Raw genomic sequence first — 25,531 nt, 5'->3', positions numbered from 1 at the left:
GGTCAAGGACAATGAACATATAACAGACAGAAAGTTCCTAACATAATGAAGGCATTTATATACAAAGTATGAAGCATCCAAGTCTTCAACCTTCTAAAATCTAAAGCTTTTAAAGTAGTTTGTTAACACCAAAGGATCACTATCCCTATGTCAACCTTTCAGCCATAGATGTAGGGTTGACAAAAATAAGAAAAGTATGGCATTAATCAAAACAACTAAAATACTGGCATCCTTGCCAGGTGAGCAGAAAATATAATTGGATGCATCAGACAACAATAAAAGGAAGAATATTATAGTATTCATGAAAAACAACAACATTCATTATCCTTATTAATAAAGCTATTTATTCTGTCTTCATGGAAAATTAAGTGTTATTAATAGCATGAAATAACTAACATAATATTGATTTAATTTTCATGTTAAAAAAAATCCTGAGTGTCCTTTCCAGTCTACAATACTCACTCATAACACTACAGGGAGATAACTCTGTAAATTCAGTTAAACGTTTTGATTACGTTGTGTTGTAAAGGGATTATAAAGCTTCTCAATGATAAAAATTGGTGTTTGTCAAACTGCTATATAACCAGTGTCATTTTTCTGACAAAACGGTTGGTTCCAATTTTTTGAAATTTTTATATTTTTGTTAAAGGGTCAAAGTAAGTACTTTGACAAAATTTTATGAAAATTAAACGAGCCAAATTAATTTTAGTGCAAGTGTTGGGTACCACCTTAAGGAAGTTCGCTTATCAGTTTCAATATAATAGGCTTTCTAAAACACTAGTTTATATTGATAAGGGATTTATTAAGAAATCACGACAGCAAAAAAAATATCAAGGTCAATGTACTTGTTTTCGACATATATTAGCCATTGAAATTTTGGTGGTAAAATGTTCTCTCTTGACTTTTCATAACTTTATCATTGACAAGTTTATGTTCTCAAAAACTATTAAAAAATAATTAAAATTTTATAGGACTTTTTTAGATGGCTTATCATTATACATGTAAAAGATTTATCAAAAGAAAAATGGGGGTCAATGGACAATTTTTTTTAAGGCTTTCAAATGGATAACACCAGAGGATTCCAGAAAATCTGACAAAAATTCCAAAACATGACAAGCGAACATTATTGATAGTTATACATAGACATACCAAATAAAACATTGTAATTTTTTATGAATAGTTGACTGTATAAATTAGAAAGGAAATTTTCATCATTACATATAATCAAGATAAATGTATATGATTTTTTTGATTTTTCTATCAATGTACATTTGTTCATGTTATTCAAGTAAAAACATATACTTAAAACAAGTTATCTTAAAATGTGCATATTGTATGGTATGGTACCGTTAATTTTATTATTGCTTTCATAAGATGGGGAAAAAAATCGTATAACTCAGATGGACAGAGATGTAATCACCTGGAATTATAAATATACATGAAAGTTCCTGGTGAACTGGTAATAATCAATTACAATCAGTAAAAAGTAAAAAAAAAAAAAAAACATCATATTTTTTCCATTAATATAATAATATAGCAAATTTGGCACCAATTTCACCATTTATACAACAAGTTACTTGACTGTATAGTAATTATTAACATATTTCATTCATGAGTCATTTTATTTATTTATATAATCTCTAAGTATTAATGTGAATGTATCTTGTAGATGTTTAATAGATAAAGGAAGATGTGGTATGAGTGCCAATGAGACAACTCTCCATCCAAGGAACAATTTATAAAAGTAAACCATTATAGGTCAAAGTACGGCCTTCAACACGGAGCCTTGGATGTTTAACTCTATTTTCACATTTTTATGTGGCCAAGTAATTTAAAAAGATGCATTATTGTATAGTATTGCTTAATTTTCTAGCATCTACAAGTGGCTTCTGTAAACTTAAAAATACTTGAATCTGACCTAGGCTAAAAACTACATATGTATTGCTTACATTTATACATGAGACCCAGCAAAGCACTATTATATATAATATTTGGATAAACTGTGTGCAGATACAAAATGTATGTATGATACTTATGAAATATATTTCTAAATCCTAGAATGTGTTGAAATTATTCCCTCTTTCCGTAATTTTGGGGTTTTTTGTCTTACATTAGATGATTTTTTTTTTTACATTTCCCACAATATTTTTAAAGGAAATGAAACAAAAAATTATGATACATAACTTGATTTTTTTTTATAACAATTTTGCAAGACATGTTTTTAATATCAAAGAAATTTCCATTTATTCTGACATATTTAAAAATAAAAAAAGGAATGTGTCTGAGGAAAAAATGCCTTGGATTAACCACTGCAAAAAAAAATTGGGATGGAAGGACAGAAAGACAGACAATCAAATGTAACACTTAATCCCCATGTCACATTCCTTGGGTGCAGAAAAAAAATCGCTCTTGACCTCAAATATTCTTAAATTAATTAACTATTTAAATGGTACTTATTACTAATAGAAAGGAAACAGATGGACGAAGATTAAGGTCATTATTTCAAACATTCCTACTTTAAATTATTGTTAAAATGGTCTAAATAATCAACAAACATTTTCATATTACAAGTTAAAAACAATCTTTAACAAAATAATAATAATGAACTATTTACACATTGTTGCATCTATCTGCTTAAGCTGAGGTAAAGCTAACATAATTTTACGTCTGTAATTTGGATCAAATACTTTGTCTGCATCATAATATATAGGATTTCTCTCTAAATAAACAGTTTGTAGAGTAGCTATTGGAGCTAATTCTTTCAAATCATCAAAATTTGATATCTTGTTGCCATTGAACTGAAATTAAAAAAATACATATTTATACTTATAAACAATTTAGATGAAATAAAAGACAGAAATTTATAGAATGGACTTAATTTCTGCATAATAACTGCTTAAAATTTTTGGGACACATGTAGGTTTAGTTTTGAAAATCAAGAACAATATTTGCAAGAAGTATTACATTGTTTTATGTGTAATGTGTCATACATAAAAAATTTAAATAATAAATATGTTAAATTCTGTAAATTCTCCAAAACTAACAAGAATCATAAAACACCTTCTCAACTTTGCCCTTAACAAATATTTTTCAAAACCATCATTCTGAAAGTTCTTTAGCTAGTTAATATTACTTATGACCATCAACCATCAGGCTAAATTAGAACTGAATGAACGAATGAATTTTATTTCTCATTAACTACAAATTACATAGTTACAGAGAATATATATGCATAAACAATTTCATAAAATATTAAAGTTTGACTGTCCCTTTGGTATCTTTCGTCCCTCTTTTAAAGCACATGTGAACAATACAAACATAAATATTGTGTGCTTACTTTCTTCATATATTAATTTGATATAAACCATGTACCAAGGCTTATATGTTGATCCTTATATTCAGATGTATAAATACAGAACAAAATAAAAGGTAAATGAATTTGAAAAATCTCTACTCATGATATTGGTGTTAACATGAAAATCCCTACATGTACTAGCCAAAATCCTAAACAGTGCTTTTACTACTTTTTAGTCTCAAAGTGTGGTAAACAGAATTGTTACAATATATAATTACCCAGAATTCTTCTAATGCTGTTAGATGGCTGACATTTTCAATGGTTGATATTCTATTGTTACCAAAATCAATGGTAGTCAATTTAACCTGAAAATGTAAACAATGTAGAAACTAAAGGAATTTGATCAGAGACATAATTCTGGGGTTCCCTGCATGTAAATAAGTTGAATAAAAGTTCAATAACTCCTGTAGAGTTAGAGGACTGGTAGTGCAATATGGTCAACAATCCTTTTATTGTGAAAAAGGAGTCCAGAATAAGGTGAAAGTCCCCTACCTTCCATAAAATAGATTGGAACAAAATGACAGTACATGCATGGTCAACACATGTGATGGAAAACATTCGTACCAATCATGCAAGTTTCCTGTCATGGATTGAGCATTCACAAGGTGTCATTATTGTTGGTAAAGGAGACTAAATCATGCAGATGAAAACAGTGATTATTATTTATAAAATAAAATTACTGACCTACATTGAGAAAAAATGACATTAAATATGAAAGTTTACATTGATTTTCTGCTTTGTTGGTTGATTGATGGCCAGCTTTTATTTGTGGAGTAAGGAGGAGTGCCAAGCGAGAACCACAACCTTACACATGAAAACTAGCAATCCAAGTCAATCAAGTTTGAAGTTGAATGCACCTGCTAAAAGTGGGGTCAGTTTGGAGTTGAATGCACCTGCTAAAAGTGGGTTTCGAATGTATCTGTTACATGAGGGTTTAATACTCATACTAAGTCTTGACAGACTAGTGATACAGTAAATTGTCTCATGTCTGGAACCTGTTATTCAGTGGTTGTCATTTGTTGTTGTATAACATATTTGTTTTTCGTTCATTGTTTTGAACATAAATCAGACTATTAGTTTTCAAATTTCTTGTTTGAATTGTTTTAAATGTCTTTTGAGGCCTTTTATATATAACTATGTCGAAAAGATTTTGCTCATTGTTGAAATCCGATCAGTAAGCTGTATTTGTAAAGTTCTGTCATTTAACCTCTGGTAGATAGTTTTCTCATTGGTAATCATACCACATCTTTTTATCTTTTTATTTATACTAAGTTCATAAATTAAAACACACAAGTCATGCAAGTTGAGCTACAGTTACCTGTGCTAGCTCACAAGGTCACAAAATTTGTAATGCAAAAATTTATTTCATTCAAATTTCAATGAAACATTTACTTTTCCCCAGATCCATTTTATTGCTAAATGCACTTTTCTGAATGGAAAATAGAATGGTAATCATGAATTCAAATGAGCTGTTAAGCTCCTACAAATTAAAGGCAATGAGTTGGATTTTTAACACACTAAAGTCATAATCTGCAGGAAACTTGAAGTGAGCATACAACAACATGACCACCAAGACATTTTTAAAATGTAACAGGAGTGCATTTTAATTTTGAAGTGTTTAATTTGAAGCCAGTCTAGAATTGAAATTTTGTTTCTCCAGTACCTAAAATGATATTGTTATCAACAAAACAACCATTATCTAAGAATGTTTTCTACTTACATTTTTGTCTAGCCCTTCAAGTTTCTCTATGCCATTATCACTGAAATACAATTCTTCTAAATTGACCAAATTATCCAATCCTTCAAGCTTCACGATACGATTACTCTAAAAAAAGAAATTATATACTGAAAACATGTAGTATATTTGATGTAGATTACAAATTCCCTCTTTTTTTACAGTACAAACAAGTAAAACTGTGAACTACTGCTAACTGGTGATACCCCCGCCGTAATATTTGGTAAACAGGAAATTGTTGAGTGATGAATCTGAAAATCCATCACATGGTATAGCTGACTTATATAAACCCTGAAATCAAATTTCAGAAATCCTTGTCGAGTAGTTCCCGAGAAAAATGTGACAAAAATATTCATTATTAAAGCGGGGGTTTAATTATTACATTGAATAGATATAAGAAGATGTGATATGAGTGCCAATGAGACAACACTGTATATATATATATCCAAGTTACAATTTGTAAAAGTAAATCATTATAGGTCAAACTATGGTCTTCAACACGGAGCCTTGATGTTTTTTAAAGGTAGTTTTAAGGAATAAAGAGCTGTAACATGTTACGCCATGACCTTTTTCAATGAATAGTTAAAACAAGGACCACATTAAATATTTACATAAAAATCAGGCAGTAATCTTGTCCCTAATTAAACTTTTAATCAAATGTCTCTTGATTGTTGTAGCCATAGCCATCACATGATCATAGAGAGAAAAAAAAAATTATTTGATTTTTGGTGAGTTAACGCCACTTTTTAGCGCCGCTTTGGGGCTATTTTGTGGCAGCCAGTTCTTATTGGTGGAGGAAGCCAGAGTGCCCGGAAAAAAACACCAACCTTTCATAGGAAAACTGACTTAGACCACTCGACCACAGAGGCCCAAAAAGCTTTGAGTATATCAGACATCCTGTGAATTATATTGCAATGTAATGCATTATATTACAATTACTTTGACAAAACCATGCATTATATTACAACTACAATTACATTCATTTATCAAAGTAATGCATTATATTACAATTACTTTTACAAAGTAATGCATTGAATTACACATTACATTTGTAAATCAAGTGAATAGAAAAATCAAACATTTTGAAAAACGACATGAAATCACAAAAGATTCTAACATATGGAGTAACTGTCCCATTAATTTCAGTATGCATGTAAAATGTCTATTCAATACAGCTATTACATTTTTAATTATTTTAACCTAATGTTAACTTTATATAAATATATGATTTTTATCTTTTTTAATTTCAATCAAAATATTTACTGAGAATTTCCTTCCTAATTATAAATAAACATAGAGCTTAATTAATGACCAATTGTCAAACTGGTGAACATTTGATTGTTAAACCAAAAAAATAGTGTTTTACAACAATGTTCAATTAACTTTTATTTAATCGTGAAAAGGTATTCTTTGATCTTTTGAAAACAATGGAACACAGAAATGCTTTTCAAGTATCAATCTTTTTTTGCAGGAAAATGTATTAAATCAAATGAAATAAGAAAAAAAGAAAGCAATTCTCTTATAGAGTTGTCATTTGGTCATTTCAGTAGTGATTTATGAAAAGAATGAAAAAATAAATAGAAAATAGAAAATTAATATTATTATGACTATATATGTTCTTAGTAGGTCAAGAAATCTCAAATTCTGCTGTGGTAAATCTCCACAATATGTTATTATAGATATATAGTATTTGACAAAAGTAATGCTATGTAATTCAATGTAATGCATGAAATTACACACCTTTTTGCTAAAGTAATGCATTACATTGCAATTACATGTAATACAAAAATTGCTGCATTACACATTACATGCAATTACTTAAAAAATGTAATGCATTACAATTACAAATTTGAATTACCCCATGACTGATGTATATCAATTTGCTTGTTTATCAACTTAAATGCTTATAGTTTTTTTCTGTCAATTACTAGCGTTTTTCAGGATAATTTCAAGTTCTTTAAAATCAAAAGAAAGGGCATAAGTTAGTTGATGGTTTCAGTTTTATCAGTCAATTTTTAGTTCTTACTCCTTGTTTTGCTGTACAGTTTTGATGTCTACAGTCAATGTAATACTTCTATAAGATTTTCTTAAATACTTGAAAATATAAGCAGTTTTTACTTGTATACATAACCATGATAACTCTGTGTAATGAATTTGTAAGCTTCTTTGTTTCAATGTTTGAATTATGTCCCCTTATACAAGTATTCATTTTCCAATCCTAAAATTTTTAGTTTTGTGATCAAGTAAAAATTTAATGAATATCAGAGTTGCATACAAATTGCTCTCTTCTTCCCCAACTCTTGTCTTCTGCAAAATGTTTGAAGGGGACAATACACCTTAAAAATGTATTGATCCTCAACTTTAGAAATTTTTATTGTAAAGATTTTATTTAAAATATATGTCGCTAATAATTTTTTACTCAATATATTGATCACATTTTATGTCTATATTTCACATTAAATGTGAGTAATCAACATTTAATTAGATAACTTGTTTCTACTGACTGAACCGGGAATTCTAACAGTAATTCTTAAACACATGAATCACTATCAAATTCAGGGCTTCCAAAACAGTCATATATTCCGGTCATTTGTATAATGTTTGGTAAAAGTCCGGCTGGGCAAAGCATGAAAGGGTCATATACTTTATAGTTTTCAAGGCTTTTTCGGTCATTTTTACATAATTCACGATCTTTTTGACCCAATCTTTTGCCTTTAACATCAACACATTTCCGGTCATAAATGTGACATGATGATTAATTACTATCAAAACAACACCTACTTCAATTCTTTCTAATTTTAATCAAGGCTAATAAGTAGTTGGACAGCTGAAATCTACCTGTTCAGGTGACAGGTGAACTATGTTCAGTACCGGACATTGTATAAATTGATCGGTTTATTCACAATTATTTTTTTTTTTTTTTGTAACTTATTGATTTAGTCCAAAAGATTAAAATTATTAGAAATTAGTTTATCAACATGATTTGATGAAAAATTAAAAAAGGTTTTAAATGAAAAATCGTCAGAACTACATCGTATGAACTAGAGAACATGTGTGCGTATGTGCACTGGTAGGAAATTTAATAATGCATATTACATTTCTTCAAAAGTGCTAAAATTATCATTGATACCTGTATCCAACTTTTATTTCAAGTATTTTGTTGAAGAAATAACATGGAAAGAGCTTCTGCTCTCAGTCATGCTTTGTAAACGTACACGGATTTTACATACCCGTTTATAGTCCATGTTTTACCATTGTCAAGTCAACATCCGGTTAGAACAATGTGAAAAATAGGTAAAGTTTTTGACAACGTCATTTTGCACAAATAAAAAGTCTAAGGCAGATATGAGCACGCTGATGTGCACACTTTGAATGATGAACTGCCAATTTAACAGTTACATCCGAACATCAAATTCATATCATATCAAAGTAAAGTTTAAGTTTTTTTTTAATGTAATGTCAATCATTGGAATGGCCATCTGATTACCATAATTGCCTTTTGTGACTAAGTCTTATAAGGGATTAAAATCGGGATCAGATATGAAATGTCCGGCTGGCTCAAATATTTTTTGGAAGCCCTGATCACATTGCCACTGATTTACCTGTAAACTGAGACATCTCAGGTTAACCAATGTTTCCAGTCCAGTGATTTTTGGAATTTTATTTTTTCCGAGGTAGAGACTTGTCAGATTCACTAGTGATGATATGTTTTCAATTACCTGTAATAAATTAAACAAAATGAATAAAAAGTTATTTGTACAAATGGTTATGGTAGATTTTTTTCTGTTCCTCTCGATATAAAACCAATCTTTTTTTTCCATTCTCGACTAATGATGTTTTATTTTTACAATTTCAACTTTGCATGTACTTAATAATTTCTTAGTTAGTGCTTCTAATATTTTCATAAGCAATCCAACAAAAACATATAATTTTTTTATTCTTAAAACCATTTCCACACAATGTCGAGGGGTATGATACACTTTTGGGATGTTGGTTATACATGATATAAGGGGTTTTAAAAAATAGGAAGAAAATAAAAAAGTGCTAAGTGGGAAAAATTACCTGAAAAAATGGGGTATAGGAAATGGACAACTAATGTCATCTCTTCACTTCAAATAAAAATGTTTTAAAGTTCTTGTCTCTGCAGTGCCCTTATAACCATTTATTTCAACATTAGGTTACACAAAATCTTACATGTATTAAACAAGGATTAACATGGAAGAATATAGCATTCTTAAATATGATTTGTTTGCCCCAAAAAATTGACAGTATTAATATTGAAGTAAAAAGCAAATTAATTGACAATCTTTTAAAAGAAATATTAATGGCATATAACATATACAGTACGTGTAGGGACTTATATTTATGGATGTCTTAATCCGTCTAGATGTCAGACTGGTCGGACAGTTGTCCCAGTGTAATAAACACCTGCTGTTAACCTGTGCAATATCCAGGTGGAAGGTCGTAAATCAATCTGTACCAGCTTGATTAAAATTTGATTTTACCTGTACAGATATGTTAGTATTTAAGGAGGATAGATATTAATGTAAAATATTGTTTTGTATATTTTGTATATTTGGGGAGCAAAAATTAAAATAATAATTAAAAATAAATATCATGAAGAAGGGATCAAATTTTTTTTATAACTTGAAAATGAAAGAAAAAACGATTTTAAACAATGATTGTAAAAATGTGTTGCCAATTATTTTAATAGTGTTAGTGCCAATAAACTATTTTTATTTGTAAATTGTAAATATTTCACTTTATTTAAAATTTTAACAACCAGGACCGTTTTCAATCGAAGAAATTTAAATAAAAATTTTGAGACATCAATCCAGTAATTATACAAGTTTCCGTTGATGGTCAATCATTTCTCACAAGTAAAACAATCCGGGAGTGATAAATATATTACATATATAATAGTTAAAAAAAGACTAAAGCTTGTTTTGATTATATGTAGAAGGATAAAATTTTTATTCTAGTAAATCAATTGTTAATGCATCTCAATCAAGAGCCTCAGAACTAACGGACAATACTGTCAATCATTCAACATCAAATTTAATCAAGAATAGATTTACCCACGGTTATTTAGTAAGGTCACCTGTGTTTACTGTTACGATATTTCCCGCCGTATAAAAATCTCATGCAGTGAACGAAATCGATCTTAGCTATTTTCAGCATTCAATATTGTAAGCAAAGTCAAGTTAAAGTTCAACCATAATATGCACACGCTGTTGATCACTGATATGTTTATCATGGAATTGTCTATTTTTTTTTTAATTTCTGTGTCATTTGGTCTCTTGTGAAGAGTTGTCTTATTGGCAATACCACCACATCTTCTTTTTTATGTACACAACAGGAATATAAAACTTTTTAAAAAATTGACCCAACTGAAGAAGATAAAGTGTTTGCTTGAACAGGGTGGTTTAAAAAACACACCTTTAAATTCTTTCATTTGTTATTATAAAGAGTTGAATGTTTTAATATGCCATGTGTATCACATCTGGAGGGACTATAATTATAATGAAAAGGTGAGTGGGCAGGTACACAAGTTCAAATTTGTAGTTATAGCTTAATCGTTTAGTCAGAACTTGATTATCTCCCTTTGACCTTTGTATATTTTATTAACTTGGATCTTTAACTAGTTGTTTCATTCTCAAACCAAGAGTATATAAGATTCTAGCATGGCTAGTCACAGAAATTAAAAATGACAAAAAAAAATTGTTTAAGTGTTTCTTGCCAATTAGATGAAAAGAATTGTAGCATCAAAAAGTCGGGAAATTTTTCAGGACACACAAGCCAATAAATTTAGTGTCCTGACTATAGATGTAAAAAATTGTACATATTGTATTTATTAAAGTTTTAAAAAAAATATTTGCCTTTTGTAATCTTTCAATGAATAAAAAATAACAATATTAAAATCCTTTAACACATAATGATTGTTACTTTTGTGTAATATTTTTCCATCAAATAATATTACTATAACTAGGCCTAAATTAATATATTTGTTCGGTTCCCCAATCCCGACCCTGTCAAAGCAGGTGTGGGAAGGTAGGTAGGGAAATAATTTTAATTTTTCTAAAAAGCTGGAATAATACAATTCAATTCGACAAGCCTGAAAATCAGAAAGGAATAAAATAATATTTGTCTTAGGTTTGACAATAAAATTTTATGAGTAGCACCATTTTTGCAGGGCAGGTCGGGATTGGGGAAACAAACAATTTTTTTATTTTAGGCCCTACAGATTGATTTGATTGATTGATTGATTGATTGATTGATTGATTGATTGATTGATTGATTGAATGTTTGAGTGATTTTAGTTATTTCAGCTCTATGAGCTAAATTTTGTGACCAGTGAGTGTGTTTATGGTTTTTGGGATGAAGGAAGACAAAAGTGTTCTTGGAGAACCATCAACAGCAATCTGTCAAATTCCTGCCTCCATCAGGTCCAAGACCACAATTGTCGTCCCTTGATTTTCGTTGTTCACGAATATAGTCCCTAGTGTTGACAGTGGGTTACTTGCCATTAATTTGTATACCCCTTCCAAATTTATTTCTCCATGTTTAATGCCTCAAATTGCAAATAGGGGGGTGAAATTACACTGTAAAAAAAATTGGGTCCAGAATTTTAAAGTAAAGTAGTGATTTGGTCCAGCTGAAAAAGGTTGAAAATTAGCACTTCGGAAGCTGTTAAAAGATTTCAAGACGCCCTAAACATTGTCCATATTTTGAGTTAGAGCCTAAGAAGTTTTCTATAATTTTGATATAATTTGTCCCAAAAGTAGTACAACACACTGTAAAAGTTTCTTTGAGAAAGCACAGGTGGGATTTTTTTAATTTTCATTTATGTTCTAAAAGAAATGCACTACGAAATAATTGTGTTCTTGGACCATCAGGGTTAGAACTCACAACCGCAATGTTAAAAAGCTATTGATACAATTGATACAATAGATGTAGATGAACTACTTAAGCAACTTTACTATAAACATGATAAAAACACCCCTATTGCTTATACACCTATGTTTTTTAATACATTGTAATACAATACTTTACCCTGATTCTATTAGCACCAAATTCTAACATTTCTAGCTGCACTAAGTGATCGACATTCTCTATTTTGGTGACTCTGTTATTAACAAAGAATAACTTCTTCAGCTGAGTCAAATTGGTCAGACCTTCTACCTTCCTTATTCTGTTGAAGGATAGATCCAGCAGTCTGAAAATATCATGTGTAATAAAGAAAAGAATATAATAAGTTAAGAGTACAACAAAAGGCAGAATAACAAACCTATGATACAATAAGCAATATACTGTAAGGGCTTTTCCAGAAAAAAATGTATGGGGGGGGGTTGGAAGGCACATTATATTAATAATACATGGGTGATGAGTATCAGAGCAACTTTTCACACTATAATGCACTATTATTCTCAATTACAATTGTCTGGGAGGCGGGTGCAGACAAAAACTGCCTTCCAACCCCTCCATACATTTTTTTCTGGAATAGCCCTAAAGCAGAAATTATTGCTAACATTTTTCATTGTGATTTTTTAGGAAAGAAAAAAAGAAAGAAAGAAAGAAAGAAAGAAAGAGAAGAGAGGAAAGAAAGAAAGAGAGGAAGGAAAGAAAGAAAGAAAGAAAGAAAGAAAGAAAGAAAGAAAGAAAGAAAGAAAGAAAGAAAGAAAGAAAGAAAAGAAAAGAAAGAAAGGAAGAAAGAATGGATGAACATAAATGCCAATTTCATTATTGTGATTTTAGGAAAAGCTACGTATAGTTTTATATGTACAAGATATCAGAATACAAGTTCTTATTATTGCATCGATCATGTTAACAAAAATCTGGCAATAATTTCTGAACTTCAACATAAACAAATAATTTCTGAAGCATCATCATTCTACTATAACACATGAGTTCATCCCTATAACCACTGGATTTTCTGTTCGCTCCGCTCCATTTATAGTTATGGGGACTTCTGTGACAAGTTCCTTATGCTGAAGATAATTTTCTCTCTCATTTTCAACATTGTTAAGTTGCAATTTTTGTTAACACAGAGGGTGATTCATTTAAAAGCAATAATTGTGTTTTATGTACATGTACATTTGTCAGTGAATTTATAAAATGAGTGTTTTTATACATTTATCATGTTTATATGGTTTAAACAGTTATCTGAATGAGGTTTCACAAAATTTCTAGCAATATTTTCAGTAATTTTTTCAAATTCTCTTCATAAATTAAAAAGTAAAAGTAAAATAAAACTGTTTGTTATTTGCACTTTAGCAATGCTGTTGTATACACTTGCTTCAATGATGTAATTTTGTAGTGTGATATACTTTTTCTCTCTCAGAATTACAATAAAGTAAAGTGTCATGGAGCAGAAGTGTTTTTGTTGCATATGTGTGTCAGATTGTCTTTCAGTCCTCCACAATATACACAAACAGAAATGATAGTGGTTACATGAGATCCGCTCTGAAATATCTCAATAGATATCATATGACAGGACCAGATTGCACATCAAAGTGTTAACATGCTTTTTGTTTAGAACTGGATATTCATTATTAAAATTTCATAAAAGTGATTTATATCAGTGAAAAAGACCATTATGATTATCTAATATCATGAAAACAGATATTTATGTATAAACAACAACATTTACTGTAGATTCATTAATATTCCTTAGATACATATTTTTCGTGGATTTTGTTGGTGCAGGAGAACCAAGTATTCAAATATTCAGGGGCGGATGCAGGAATTTTCGAAAGGGGGGGGTGCTAACCCAGGGCACCCAGGGCAAAGGGGGGGTGCAAAACATATGTCCCGATACAAATGCATTGATCGGCAAAAATAAAGGGGGGTGCGCACCCCCGGAACACCCCCCCTGGATCCGCCACTGATATTTAAAGGATTACAAACTTTCTATAGGAATGAGTGCAGACTATGTCAAACCACAAATTTAAATATCAATGAATATGCGAGTTTTCCTCAAACCACGAAAATAAATGAATCCACAGTAGCTTTTTTAAGTAAAATCTCTATTTTAAGACAAATTGAAGATATTTTTGTACCGATTGTATGTGCTTTCTATACAAATGTTTCCCCTTGTTGAAAGAATTCAACACCTAATATTTCAGATGATAAAAGATATAATTGCATCATTTTTCAAATTTCAGCAAGCCAAAGTTGATTACAAAATTTTAGAAAAGCCTGTGACATAGATACAGATGTGGTTTGAATGTCAATGAGACAACTCTCAATTCAAGTCACAATTTGTAAAAGTCAACCATTATAGGTCATAATAGGATCTTGAACAAAGCCCATTCAGGGTTCTCACTAAGGATTTTTAAAGGCGAGTCCAGGGACTCGTCATTTTTAGCCATGATGAATATAACAGCAAGAAGAAAATATTTAATTGCAATATAGTGTAATATTTTAGTCTCCATGGCTTAACAGAGCAATGAAATGACATTAAATTCAGATCACTTTTAAACTTTTGCTATAAAATGATGATATTTGTGCTTACCCATACAAAATACAAAAAAATCAGCCAAAAAATCAAACATTTGTTTTTTCATTACAAATTTTATTTATTACACTAATAAATTATTACTTTATGATATGGTACAAAAATTAACCCAAAAAATTGATTAGGTTTGACCCAAGATAATTGAAAAAGCTCAGAATTATCTCCCTTTGATGCAAAAAAAATGCCCAATTGAAATATCCTTTTTAACTCATCGGTGACCTATATTTTTTAATTATTGTTTTAAATTTAAGCAATTTCTGTATTTAGTTCTTTTTTTATTTCGATATTACCTCTATTTCTCCTACATTTGTCCTATTAGTACAACAGAAAAATGAACATAAATAAATATATATGCTTCTTTCGAAGGCAGATTGTGAGTTTAAATGAACTGTGACCCCATTTTTTTATTTCATTTTTCTATTAAGGTGGTACCTAACACTACAGGGAGATAACTCTGTAAAATCAGGTAAACGTTTTAATCAAGTTGTATTCTTAAGGAAATATTAAGCTTCTCTATGATCCAAATGATTGTTTGTCAAACTGCTATATAACCAACCAATTTTTTCCGAGAAAGTGATTGGTTCAAGTTTTTTGAAATGTTTTTATTTTATTCAATTCAAAGGGTCAAAATAAATATTTTATCAAAATTTTATGAAAATTAAACATGACAAATTAATTTGATTCAAGGTGTTGGGTACCACCTTAAGTATATGATAAATTTAATGTATAGAAAAATATAGTGAAATCCTATGTTAAAAAAAATTGATTTATACCCGCGAGCCCCCTTAACCATGTTAACTGTGTTCAGTTTATCATGTTTATACAAAATATTTCAATCTTGATGCATCTGTGAACTCACCAGTTTTGATGAGTCCAGGACTCATGGACTCGCCTTAGTGAGAACCCTGCCCATTTACTATTCCTCAACCATAACACATTAACAATAAACCTATTACCTAAGCTGTACAAGTGTATCCAAGTTCTCCACAGCAGTCAGTTGGTTGTCATACAACTCTAGTTCTTGTAAAGATGTCAGGTTTTCCATTCCTTCTATCTTCTTGATTAAATTCTGTCTTAAACATAATGTCTGAAGAAAAAAAAAAAGGTTGATTGATGTATAAATGAAATAAATATTTAGAAGAAAATGGCTGTAAGAAATATAGATTCCTACACTACAACAAGTGTATTATGATATTTCTCCACTGGAGACAGTTAAATTGTATTATTTAAAGAGTGAGGCTTACTAAGCTTTTTAAATAATTTTAAAAGATTTAACTGTTGAGAGTGGAGAAATATCGTAATACACAAGTTGTAGTGTAGGAATCTGTTTCTCTAATGATTTTTTCCTTCTTTTTCCAAAATCAGAAAGTTGTGTTCTCTATATGCGACATCATCAGGCATGGTAGCCTTTTTTCATGACGTCACAATAGGAAAATTCGGAAGAAACCAAGAAATTTCGATGTCATAATCAAATTTCGACTTACTATTTGCAGAGAACAGATACTTCACTAGTGAGGAGAAATATTTTTCTCATACCGCTCAAGAAATGTAAAATCAGCACAAAAATTAGAGAAAAAATGAATACACCTTCTTATTTGGAACACATGTATTTTAATTATGTATGATAATAAGTTTCCAATTATTCAACCATTTGTTGCTGAAAAAGAAACAGTTTAACAACAAAGTATGTGTCTGACAATATGACAATTATATATCTTTTATAGGTAATTAATTACATTAGATGTATATTTCATTATTATACGTTATTCTGATTGGCTACACTGCAATATGATGTTACTACTTAATCAATTGAATTACACAATAAAATTTATCATTCATGATGACATGAGGTCCCACAATAAAGTGCTGTGCACAGGTAAATTAAATTAAAAACTTGATAAAAATTGTGTTTTCATGATCCTAGCTAAAAATGAAATTATAATAAGTATTGAATGCTTCTTTTTGTTACTTCAAAGGGTTGTAAAAGCGTTGACCGTATGCACATTTTTAGAATGAAGTGTGACGCTTCATACAAAACTTACTTCGGTCAACGCTATTACACCCCCAATGAAGTTACAAAAAGAAGCATTCTTAAAGGGGCACTAGCTGTCAAATTCATTGTAACCTATTTGACTCAAATTCTCATATTTGGTTTATAACAATGTAAAACATTTATTCAAACTATCAAAAGTCTAAAATAAACAGTTTACAGAGCATAGGGTAGATAATATATAGGTTCGTTTCGTGTGTATTTTAGTCCAGACGCCATCTAATTAACTATCGATTTGACCTCAGATGACCATATAAGCGATGTAAACAAAAATAAAGATACGAATAGATTAAACCAACACGTGCAATTGCATTTTTATAGGTCTGTTTGGTTTTATTTTATAGATTAAAAATAGATGTTTCTCATTGTTTTTAACCATATAAGAATGATTTTATGTGCATCGAATTAGTAATCAAATGATTTACCGTAGTTTCACTTTCATTGTTGACATTCTTTTTCTTTAAATAACACGCACGAACAATGCATGCGTTGTCAATCTCTAGCTAGGGGTTAACTTGAAGTTCACATGAATACCGGTTAGAATGATGATGACGTTTTCACTTGCAAGTGAGTCAGTCAAAAATTATGTTTAATCGCTTATTTCAACAAAATTAAAGGAAATTGATTGCTAAAAGCAAATTATTATTTCATTATTCCAATTTGATTAATGATTGATCTAAAAAAAATCATACTTTATATTTTTATATATATCGTAGCTAGTGCCCCTTTAAGTAAGGAATTAAACCTAAATTACATTACTAGGCCTCACGGTCATAAAACTTTCGAGCATGATTTTTGTACTCAGACTCGAAAATCAACCAATCAAATTGATGGAATTCATGTTTCGAGCCTGATCTTTGTGCTCCGAGCACTGAGCAAAGTTTTATGCCTTCAAGGCTAGAACATTGGTAAAAAAAAAACATTTCAGAATCACAAGGGATGCATGGTACTGTCACCAACAGTGGAAAACAATTCATCTCAGCTGTAGTTTATAACCATCTATACATACCTTAACTTTGGTAAGCTGGTCTAAATTTGTGATCTTTGCAATTCTGCTTTGGTTCAAGTCTATGTCCTGAAAATATAAAAGGAATTGTGTTCTATTTTCTATATATAGTCAATAGTAAATTATTGATATTATGACAGACATAGATGTTTTTTAATGTATTTTAACAAGAGGAAGAGAGAATAAAAATTTTAATTGTTATACTTCTTTAAGTAAAAAAAAAATACTGGTACAAGTAGTACCTCTGACTGACTGTTATCAGGCTATAATAAAAGTTAAATTATTCTTTGTTTAAAATTCCTTTATAATCTAAGGAGATGTTATATAACTAAAGAGACAACAAATGATGTGTATTTCACAACTAGATATTCAATATATATATAAGGCACTGTATGTTTAAGAAATAATTCATGGAAGCCATAGATTTGTTGGAAATTTACACATGGCCTGGGCCGTGATATTCGAATTTTATCCTGAGCGTTAGCGAGGGATAAAATTAACGAATATCACGGTCCAGGCCATGTGTAAATTTACAACAAATCTATGGATTCCATGAATTATTTCGATTCTAATAGGACAAATACGATCATTAAAAAACTGAAGCGATGATGGGTATACCGTGTGTGTGGCTGTTCTATTTTACCCACTGTTCGATAAATGTAAAACAAATCTAATAAACCTGCATGAATGATTTCTTAACTAACCGCTAGAAAAAAAAATGTGATTACTTTTTTTACTTCTCAGTAAACCCAACATTTGCAATTTTAAATTTACATTTTTTTATCGTAAGCTACCGTTAAATTCACTGTTGACATGTTGTAACCAAGGAGCCGCCATGTTGACTTGCTGAAATTCGTAAATGTGCGAATAATGCAATAGAACAGAAAACAAGCAACACCTACCTCAATACTTTATTTTAATGCAATTGTATCCGAGTTTAGAAGGTAAACGCAATAGAAAAACCTTCAGCTTTGACGTTTTCATTCGTATGACGTCATGTTTTGAAATGACGTTAATGTGCCAAAATCATTACTGGAATTTCGCGGAATTTTAATTTATTTTGTTTTTGTTCATTTTTCCGTTCTCTAAATGTGTAAATTCTTTTTGTTATGCGTAAGAATCAGAATAAATGTTCTGTAGGGTTTTTATTCAATTGTAATTGTTGACACAGCGAAATCCACAATCATTTTCACATAGGTTACGATACATGTAGATTTACGTGGGAGGCATATTTAAACAGCCATTTATGTACATCTTGGAGTCTGCGCTAAGTATAGATATATCGAGAATTTTATCACGGTGTTGTTTACAAAGCGAAAGAAGCACGTCATATTAGAATGTTTAATAATGAGCAAATCCTATACCATAAAGTGATGAATCATGGTTATATATAATTAGACACCAAGAAAGATGTGCAACCCAAGCCAGGTTATAACTTGTGTCTTGTTTTTAATATATGGCTTGGTATATAATTGAGGCGAATTTGGTTTTATATTTTGTCATATTGGAAGCTTAAGACTGAAGCCACAGGATGTACAAAATCTAAGAGTTGGCACATATTGCTTTATGCACATGTATAATTTTGAGAAACATGGAAATTGATGACACAGACTTTATGCTGCAAATGTGTGCCCTAAATCATAAATGGTTAGTAATAGAGTGTAAAGCAAATAAATAATACATGTACAATTATTCGTTTTTCTCCTTGATTATGGAACTTTTATTAACAACAAACTTTCCTAGAACCTTCACAAAAGCTTTATTACCCAGGTCCCCATTCAATAACTATATATTCTCTGTAGTATCACTGGTAGGTAGTGAAAAAAAGCTGTATTCCCCACAGAACAATTTTTATCAAACTAGACATAGATATATCTACTTCATTTCTAAATTGATAGGGGGTACGGCAGGGATTCTGTTACCCCACTATTTATATAATTTAGATTTTTTTTTTAATATAACCTTTTCCCATATTATTTGGGTTTCATGTAAGAGTGGAATACGAAAGTGTCAAAAAAGAAAAATTGGTAAATACACAACCGGGAACACCAAGAAAGATGACAGACGAAAAGGTGAGCCATTCAAGGGGCATGTACTATCATCTTGTATATAGAAAGTGCCCCCCACCCCCAAAATCATACCTCTGCATCAATGTCAACAATAACATGGTCTGTTCCCTCCTCGTCTTGGACATCCTCCATTTCTTCATCTTCTGACAATACTTTGTCTGCCATCTCTCGCTACAATAAAGGTAATTTGTAAAATAAAAAGAGGTAAGTCAGCCTGTTCAGCATGTTCAGAGTAGAATCTGCCTCCCTTGAAGTATTGACATTTGACATACAACAATCCCTTTTTCCATTGTGGCATCAATTATTTTGTATTATATGATGTAAAAATTTAACAGGGACCTTTGTGAGGTCAAATAATGGTGGACAAATATTGATAAATTGTATTGCCATGTGTCCCTCACCTATAACTGAAACAGAAAGGAATAAATTTAAATCACAGAAACAAATAAGTTGATCATTTAATTTGAGTTCCGTTGACAAATTATGATTATATTAATTGTTTTGACAATACTTCTGTTATTACAAATTCAGATTACAAATGTAATTCATTCCTACGTTTTTTTAAATTGTAAACAAAATCTAATAGGCAAATCGTTTCATCGAAGTTGATTTTTCTGATTTTCTTTTTGCTGAATGATCTGGGTTTTTTTTTAAATACATGTCATGTATTACATTGTATTATATGTACGTAGTAGCCAACAGTGTATCCATATCCAATGCGTAAGACTTTTGGCTGCACTTTGTTAATATCAGAACACCAATTTACTAATTAATTATTCAGATAATATTTCTAATTTCGTGAAATCTCTTTTTATAAATGTAAGGTTTCACCATTAAGATTGATTATATACATGTAGTGAGTTTCTAAATCACTGATTCAAGTAAATATTTTGTCCATAAAGCCAAAAGGTTGTCTTTTTTTAATAATCACCTATCACCTACAAAATGTATACATGGTACAAATTAATCAGTACACTTAGTGATTTAATTTTATTATAGCTTTAAATATTGAATACTAATGATCCATGGACTAATTATGTTGCTGAAATTATCAGAACCAACATCTGTGTTGATAGGATCGGATGACCAGGTCATTTCAGGTGATGACCTTGTACTGAATCTAGAATAATGACATAAAAATCACTTGTTTAAGTTTTACCAATGTTATTTCAACTGATTGGGCGGAGCTAATTTTTTAATTTGCATAAGGACAGTCTATTTGAAGATGTGTGTGATAAGGATGATTGCCGTTATAATTAATATTGAATTCTAATCCCCTATCAGTGTCACTAAACTATACGCATATACAAAAGAAATGAGTGTATGATATGGGAAGAATAACTGGACACTTCATTGATGATTTTATTCCAAAACTCCTGTCTATAGATGGATGGACTAGTCTTGAATAAGTGAACTTCTGAAACCCCGCCCAGTCAAGTGAAATAAATCTAGTAATATCATACCTCAATCTCCTTAAAAAAAAATCACTTTTTAAAATATCATTATTTTAATAACCAACTCCACTAATTACATCTGAACAGTGAAATTTTGATCATGACATGAACAGTTGAATTTTATAAAGTCTGTAAGATGAAACCAATGCCAGGAAAATCAGTTCATTATGTAAAGCCATTATTATAGCATTTTTCAACTAAAATAGAGTTTGCAGCTAAATAATTGCATCATCATGATCATAGGCATAATATAAGATTTACATGGATGAAAATACTTTCACCAGAAACCCATAGCATGCACGTATCTATTACATTCCACAATTTCTATGTACATTTTACATGATGCAAAGACCATATGTTGTTGTACGTATGTCATATGAATTCGTTCTACATGTACATGTGTATGCATGCATGCTTTTTTAATGGAAATTTTGATGTCATAATGGGAGGGAGGGAGGGAGGGAGGGAGGGAGGGAAGAGAATTTATGATCATGATAATAAAACAAGTCATGGAGATCCCTGTTAATCTTTAAAGTTTGATTGTGAGTCGTATTTTAAATGTACAATGAATCTGATGTACAGTAGTTGTTGTCTGTTTATGTAATACATACATGTTTCTCATTTTTATATAGATTAGACCGTTGCCGTTGGTTTTCCCGTTTGAATGTTTTTACACTAGTATTAATGTTGGGGGCCCTTTATAGTTTGCTGTTTTGTGTGAGCCAATGCTCCGTGTTGAAGGCCGTAGCTTGACCTATAATGTATACTTTTATAAATTGTTATTTGGATGGAGAGTTGTCTCATTGGCACTCATACCACGCCCCTCATACCACATCTTCCATTGTATATCTATGAACATGACTCAATGACAATATAACATATGTATGTGTCTGCTTTGTAATGTAGTAAAAGTGTGTATAAGTACTCCCCTTCAATAATGACTAATGTTTACACATGAATATAACAACAATGAACAAAATGTAGAAACTGCGTTTCAGAAAAACACAGGGAAAAGGAAACGAATAATAAAATCATGAAAATATAATTATATTTGATACAAGAGACAGGTAAATTCATTTTAGAGTAATGTTAGTAGAGTGTGACATGTTGCCATTGCAGCAATTTTACCTATATTTTGATAAATTCTGAAAGATTCGTAGAGGATGATTCAGTCTTTCAGACTTTCCCGGGTTGTGAGACAGACTAAATGTAAACAATGTAAGGCTGGCGGTTTTGTAAACTCTTTTTCTATTGGTTGAAATTACTAAACGAAAGTACCTATAAGTGGGATAACATATCCGTATACGGACCAGATAAGAAATGATTTTTCTTACAATGTAAACCTCTGTACTTACTTTAAATAGCTCAGGAGTTGAAAAAATCATTTAAAGAAACCAAAATACAATAAAATACAATTGAAATCATAATTATTCATTTTTGGAATTTATTAATGTCAAGAGTTATAATTACAAGTGGTATAAATATTGCATTAAAAGTTCATTATTCCATTTAATAAAAGTACTTGTTTTTCAAGAGTCATAAATATTATGAATCTCATAGATAAACAAACAACAGATAACATTTTCACCTTTTTATAATTGTGTAAAACCAATGTATATAAAATGTATTTGTATAATTCATCTGAGACTACTATGTGTTATAGATAGTAGTCTCAGAATTCATATAATATTAAAAATATTGTTTACACCAAAATGGTTAGAATCTCGGGGACTTATTATAATATCTTATGCAGCGCGAGATTTTACTATACAAATCCTTGACAAAAACAAATAATTGAATGTTTTGTTAAAATATACGTTGTAAATATCAAGTTGTCCAAGGGATTCTCAAAGTTGAAAAAAACACCAAATTAACCAACCAACGATTCCTGAGATACTCAATGTATAAGGAATTGTCTTGTTAGTTCAGAGGCGGATCCAGCCATTTAAAAAAGGGGGGCCTAACCCAGAACAAAGAGGGGGTTCCAACTACATGTCCCTATTCAATTGCATTGATCGTCCAAAAAAGGGGGTTTCAACCCACCACCCCTGGATCCGCCACTGATGTATAAGTAAATCAAGTTGTCGAACAGAACTATGTAAAAGGAGAATTTACAGATAACTTTTGCGCCTGTAACATATACATGTATAAACAAAGCAATTAAGTGAGTTCTTATCTGTCGTTACTTTTTTGGTACTGGTCCACTATTTGACCTTAAAAGGAATTACTTCCTGGTTCGGCATGCTGTAAAATAGTTCTAATAAAAAGACAACTGCTGGACCACATTGCATTACAAAAGATTGCGATTCTAATCATAATGTCAAAAATCAGTTATATATCCGTTATATATTTCATAAACTATTAATGTTCAGGAATGATCTACCGATTACATTTAGGACTATATTTTATCGTGTATTCATAGGGGATATTTTTTCATAATACTTTTTGTAACCAAAAATCCAAAAATAGAGCAATGGCCAGGAACGACCGAAAACGAAATTGTTTCGTGTGCTTTTTGTATATAAATTTGCAAAATTTGTGTAGCTTTGGTTAAAATTAAAACACCGTGTTTGAGTAAGAAATAGGATTTGTAGGCTTTGGAAACTCGGAAAGATTTGAGTATCGCTTCTCGGCCTTTTGGCTAAGATCAAAGTGTAGTATCTGTTCTTATCAGCTTAATATCTGATACGTACCCCATGTGGGTACTTCGATATTAAACTGATTTTTGCAACTAGGTGAGATGTTAGGTGCTTGCACCGCTCTTGCCACGAGTTGGCCTGGTATTGCAGTACCTCCAGGATCGGCTCACTCCCCTGTTTGGGGAGAAAATTAAAATAGAAAAATAGCTTTCCCTTCAATAGCCTGCGAAACAGCCCCAGTAAAATATTCTCTAATGCTTTTCACTGAGCACTACATGTGTACTTTTTCTATATATCTTTCTTATTTAAGGAGTTTGCGTAAATTGTATAGTTTTACTCATTGTTGTAAATCATTCTACTTCTCGTGCATGTAAAATAAGTTGCATTTTCTTTTTTTTTTTTTTTTTTATGTCTGTTCTCTAAAAAGTTCTTTTCTTTTCTTGTAATGTAATATTTTTGTTGTCGCTTGCTTGTATTTATAACAGCACATGTCAGTGTATTAATGTATTCTCGTTCCTAAAAAGAAACTCTATAAATTTTTAGCGTTACGGAAAAACGCGGGGAAAAGAATTACGTCCCCTTCTACTGTTTCAATCATCGTTAATAGCGACGTCGCCTCAGAACGAGGGCAAACGATGGAAACTGCAGTCGGCCGGTAAGTTTTTTCCTCCTTCTAAAATTTATTTAAAAATTGCTGTACCGGTCAATTCCTTTAAAAAATAGAACAGGTGAACTGTTTATGTTTGTGTCAACTAAACGAGACAGTGAAAAGTCCGTGCTGATTGTGAAAAAGCGTTGAATTTATTTTCTGATTAATGAAATTTCCTAGGCTTTAAAAACTGCGTTCGTCGGACCTAGGATGAATCAACATGATCATGTTATTTCGTTCGATTAAGATTAAATACGTAAACGTATGATATACGTTTAAAAATGTATTCTCGCGACTTGTCGTATTTCACAAGCCGCTTTTTATTTTCACACCCGTTTTGTCATGCAGAAATCGTTTCATGCTGTCAGGTATTTGAAGCAAATCAAGATCTCGTGTTTCGTGTGCTTTTTGTATATAAATTTGCAAAATTTGTGTAGCTTTGGTTAAAATTAAAACACCGTGTTTGAGTAAGAAATAGGATTTGTAGGCTTTGGAAACTCGGAAAGATTTGAGTATCGCTTCTCGGCCTTTTGGCTAAGATCAAAGTGTAGTATCTGTTCTTATCAGCTTAATATCTGATACGTACCCCATGTGGGTACTTCGATATTAAACTGATTTTTGCAACTAGGTGAGATGTTAGGTGCTTGCACCGCTCTTGCCACGAGTTGGCCTGGTATTGCAGTACCTCCAGGATCGGCTCACTCCCCTGTTTGGGGAGAAAATTAAAATAGAAAAATAGCTTTCCCTTCAATAGCCTGCGAAACAGCCCCAGTAAAATATTCTCTAATGCTTTTCACTGAGCACTACATGTGTACTTTTTCTATATATCTTTCTTATTTAAGGAGTTTGCGTAAATTGTATAGTTTTACTCATTGTTGTAAATCATTCTACTTCTCGTGCATGTAAAATAAGTTGCATTTTCTTTTTTTTTTTTTTTTTTATGTCTGTTCTCTAAAAAGTTCTTTTCTTTTCTTGTAATGTAATATTTTTGTTGTCGCTTGCTTGTATTTATAACAGCACATGTCAGTGTATTAATGTATTCTCGTTCCTAAAAAGA

The 25,531-nt window shown here is 30.8% G+C and overlaps 1 protein-coding gene and 2 non-coding genes across 3 annotated transcripts; 2 read left to right on the top strand and 1 right to left on the bottom strand.

Moving 5' to 3' along the window:
* Positions 1–321: 321 nt before the first annotated feature.
* On the bottom strand, positions 322–22,425 carry LOC143083605 (uncharacterized). Its single transcript, XM_076259870.1, has 9 exons — positions 22,315–22,425; positions 19,805–19,903; positions 17,667–17,732; positions 15,564–15,694; positions 12,144–12,306; positions 8,693–8,809; positions 5,076–5,180; positions 3,574–3,660; positions 322–2,798 (listed from the first exon to the last, which is right to left on the bottom strand). The coding sequence occupies exons 2-9, from the start codon at positions 19,895–19,897 to the stop codon at positions 2,607–2,609; spliced, it is 954 nt and encodes a 317-aa protein (XP_076115985.1). The 5' UTR covers positions 19,898–19,903; positions 22,315–22,425; the 3' UTR covers positions 322–2,606.
* A 1,382-nt stretch (positions 22,426–23,807) lies between these two features.
* LOC143084482 (U2 spliceosomal RNA) lies at positions 23,808–24,000 on the top strand. Its single transcript, XR_012981104.1, has one exon. It is a non-coding gene; the product is annotated as a U2 spliceosomal RNA (small nuclear RNA).
* Positions 24,001–24,988: 988 nt separating this feature from the next.
* On the top strand, positions 24,989–25,181 carry LOC143084481 (U2 spliceosomal RNA). Its single transcript, XR_012981103.1, has one exon. It is a non-coding gene; the product is annotated as a U2 spliceosomal RNA (small nuclear RNA).
* Positions 25,182–25,531: the final 350 nt, after the last annotated feature.

The sequence above is a fragment of the Mytilus galloprovincialis genome, chromosome 7, assembly GCF_965363235.1.
Source record: "Mytilus galloprovincialis chromosome 7, xbMytGall1.hap1.1, whole genome shotgun sequence".
NCBI lineage: Eukaryota > Metazoa > Mollusca > Bivalvia > Mytilida > Mytilidae > Mytilus > Mytilus galloprovincialis.
The sequence above is the reverse complement of the archived record's forward strand: the minus strand, read 5'-3'. Positions and strand labels throughout refer to the sequence as shown.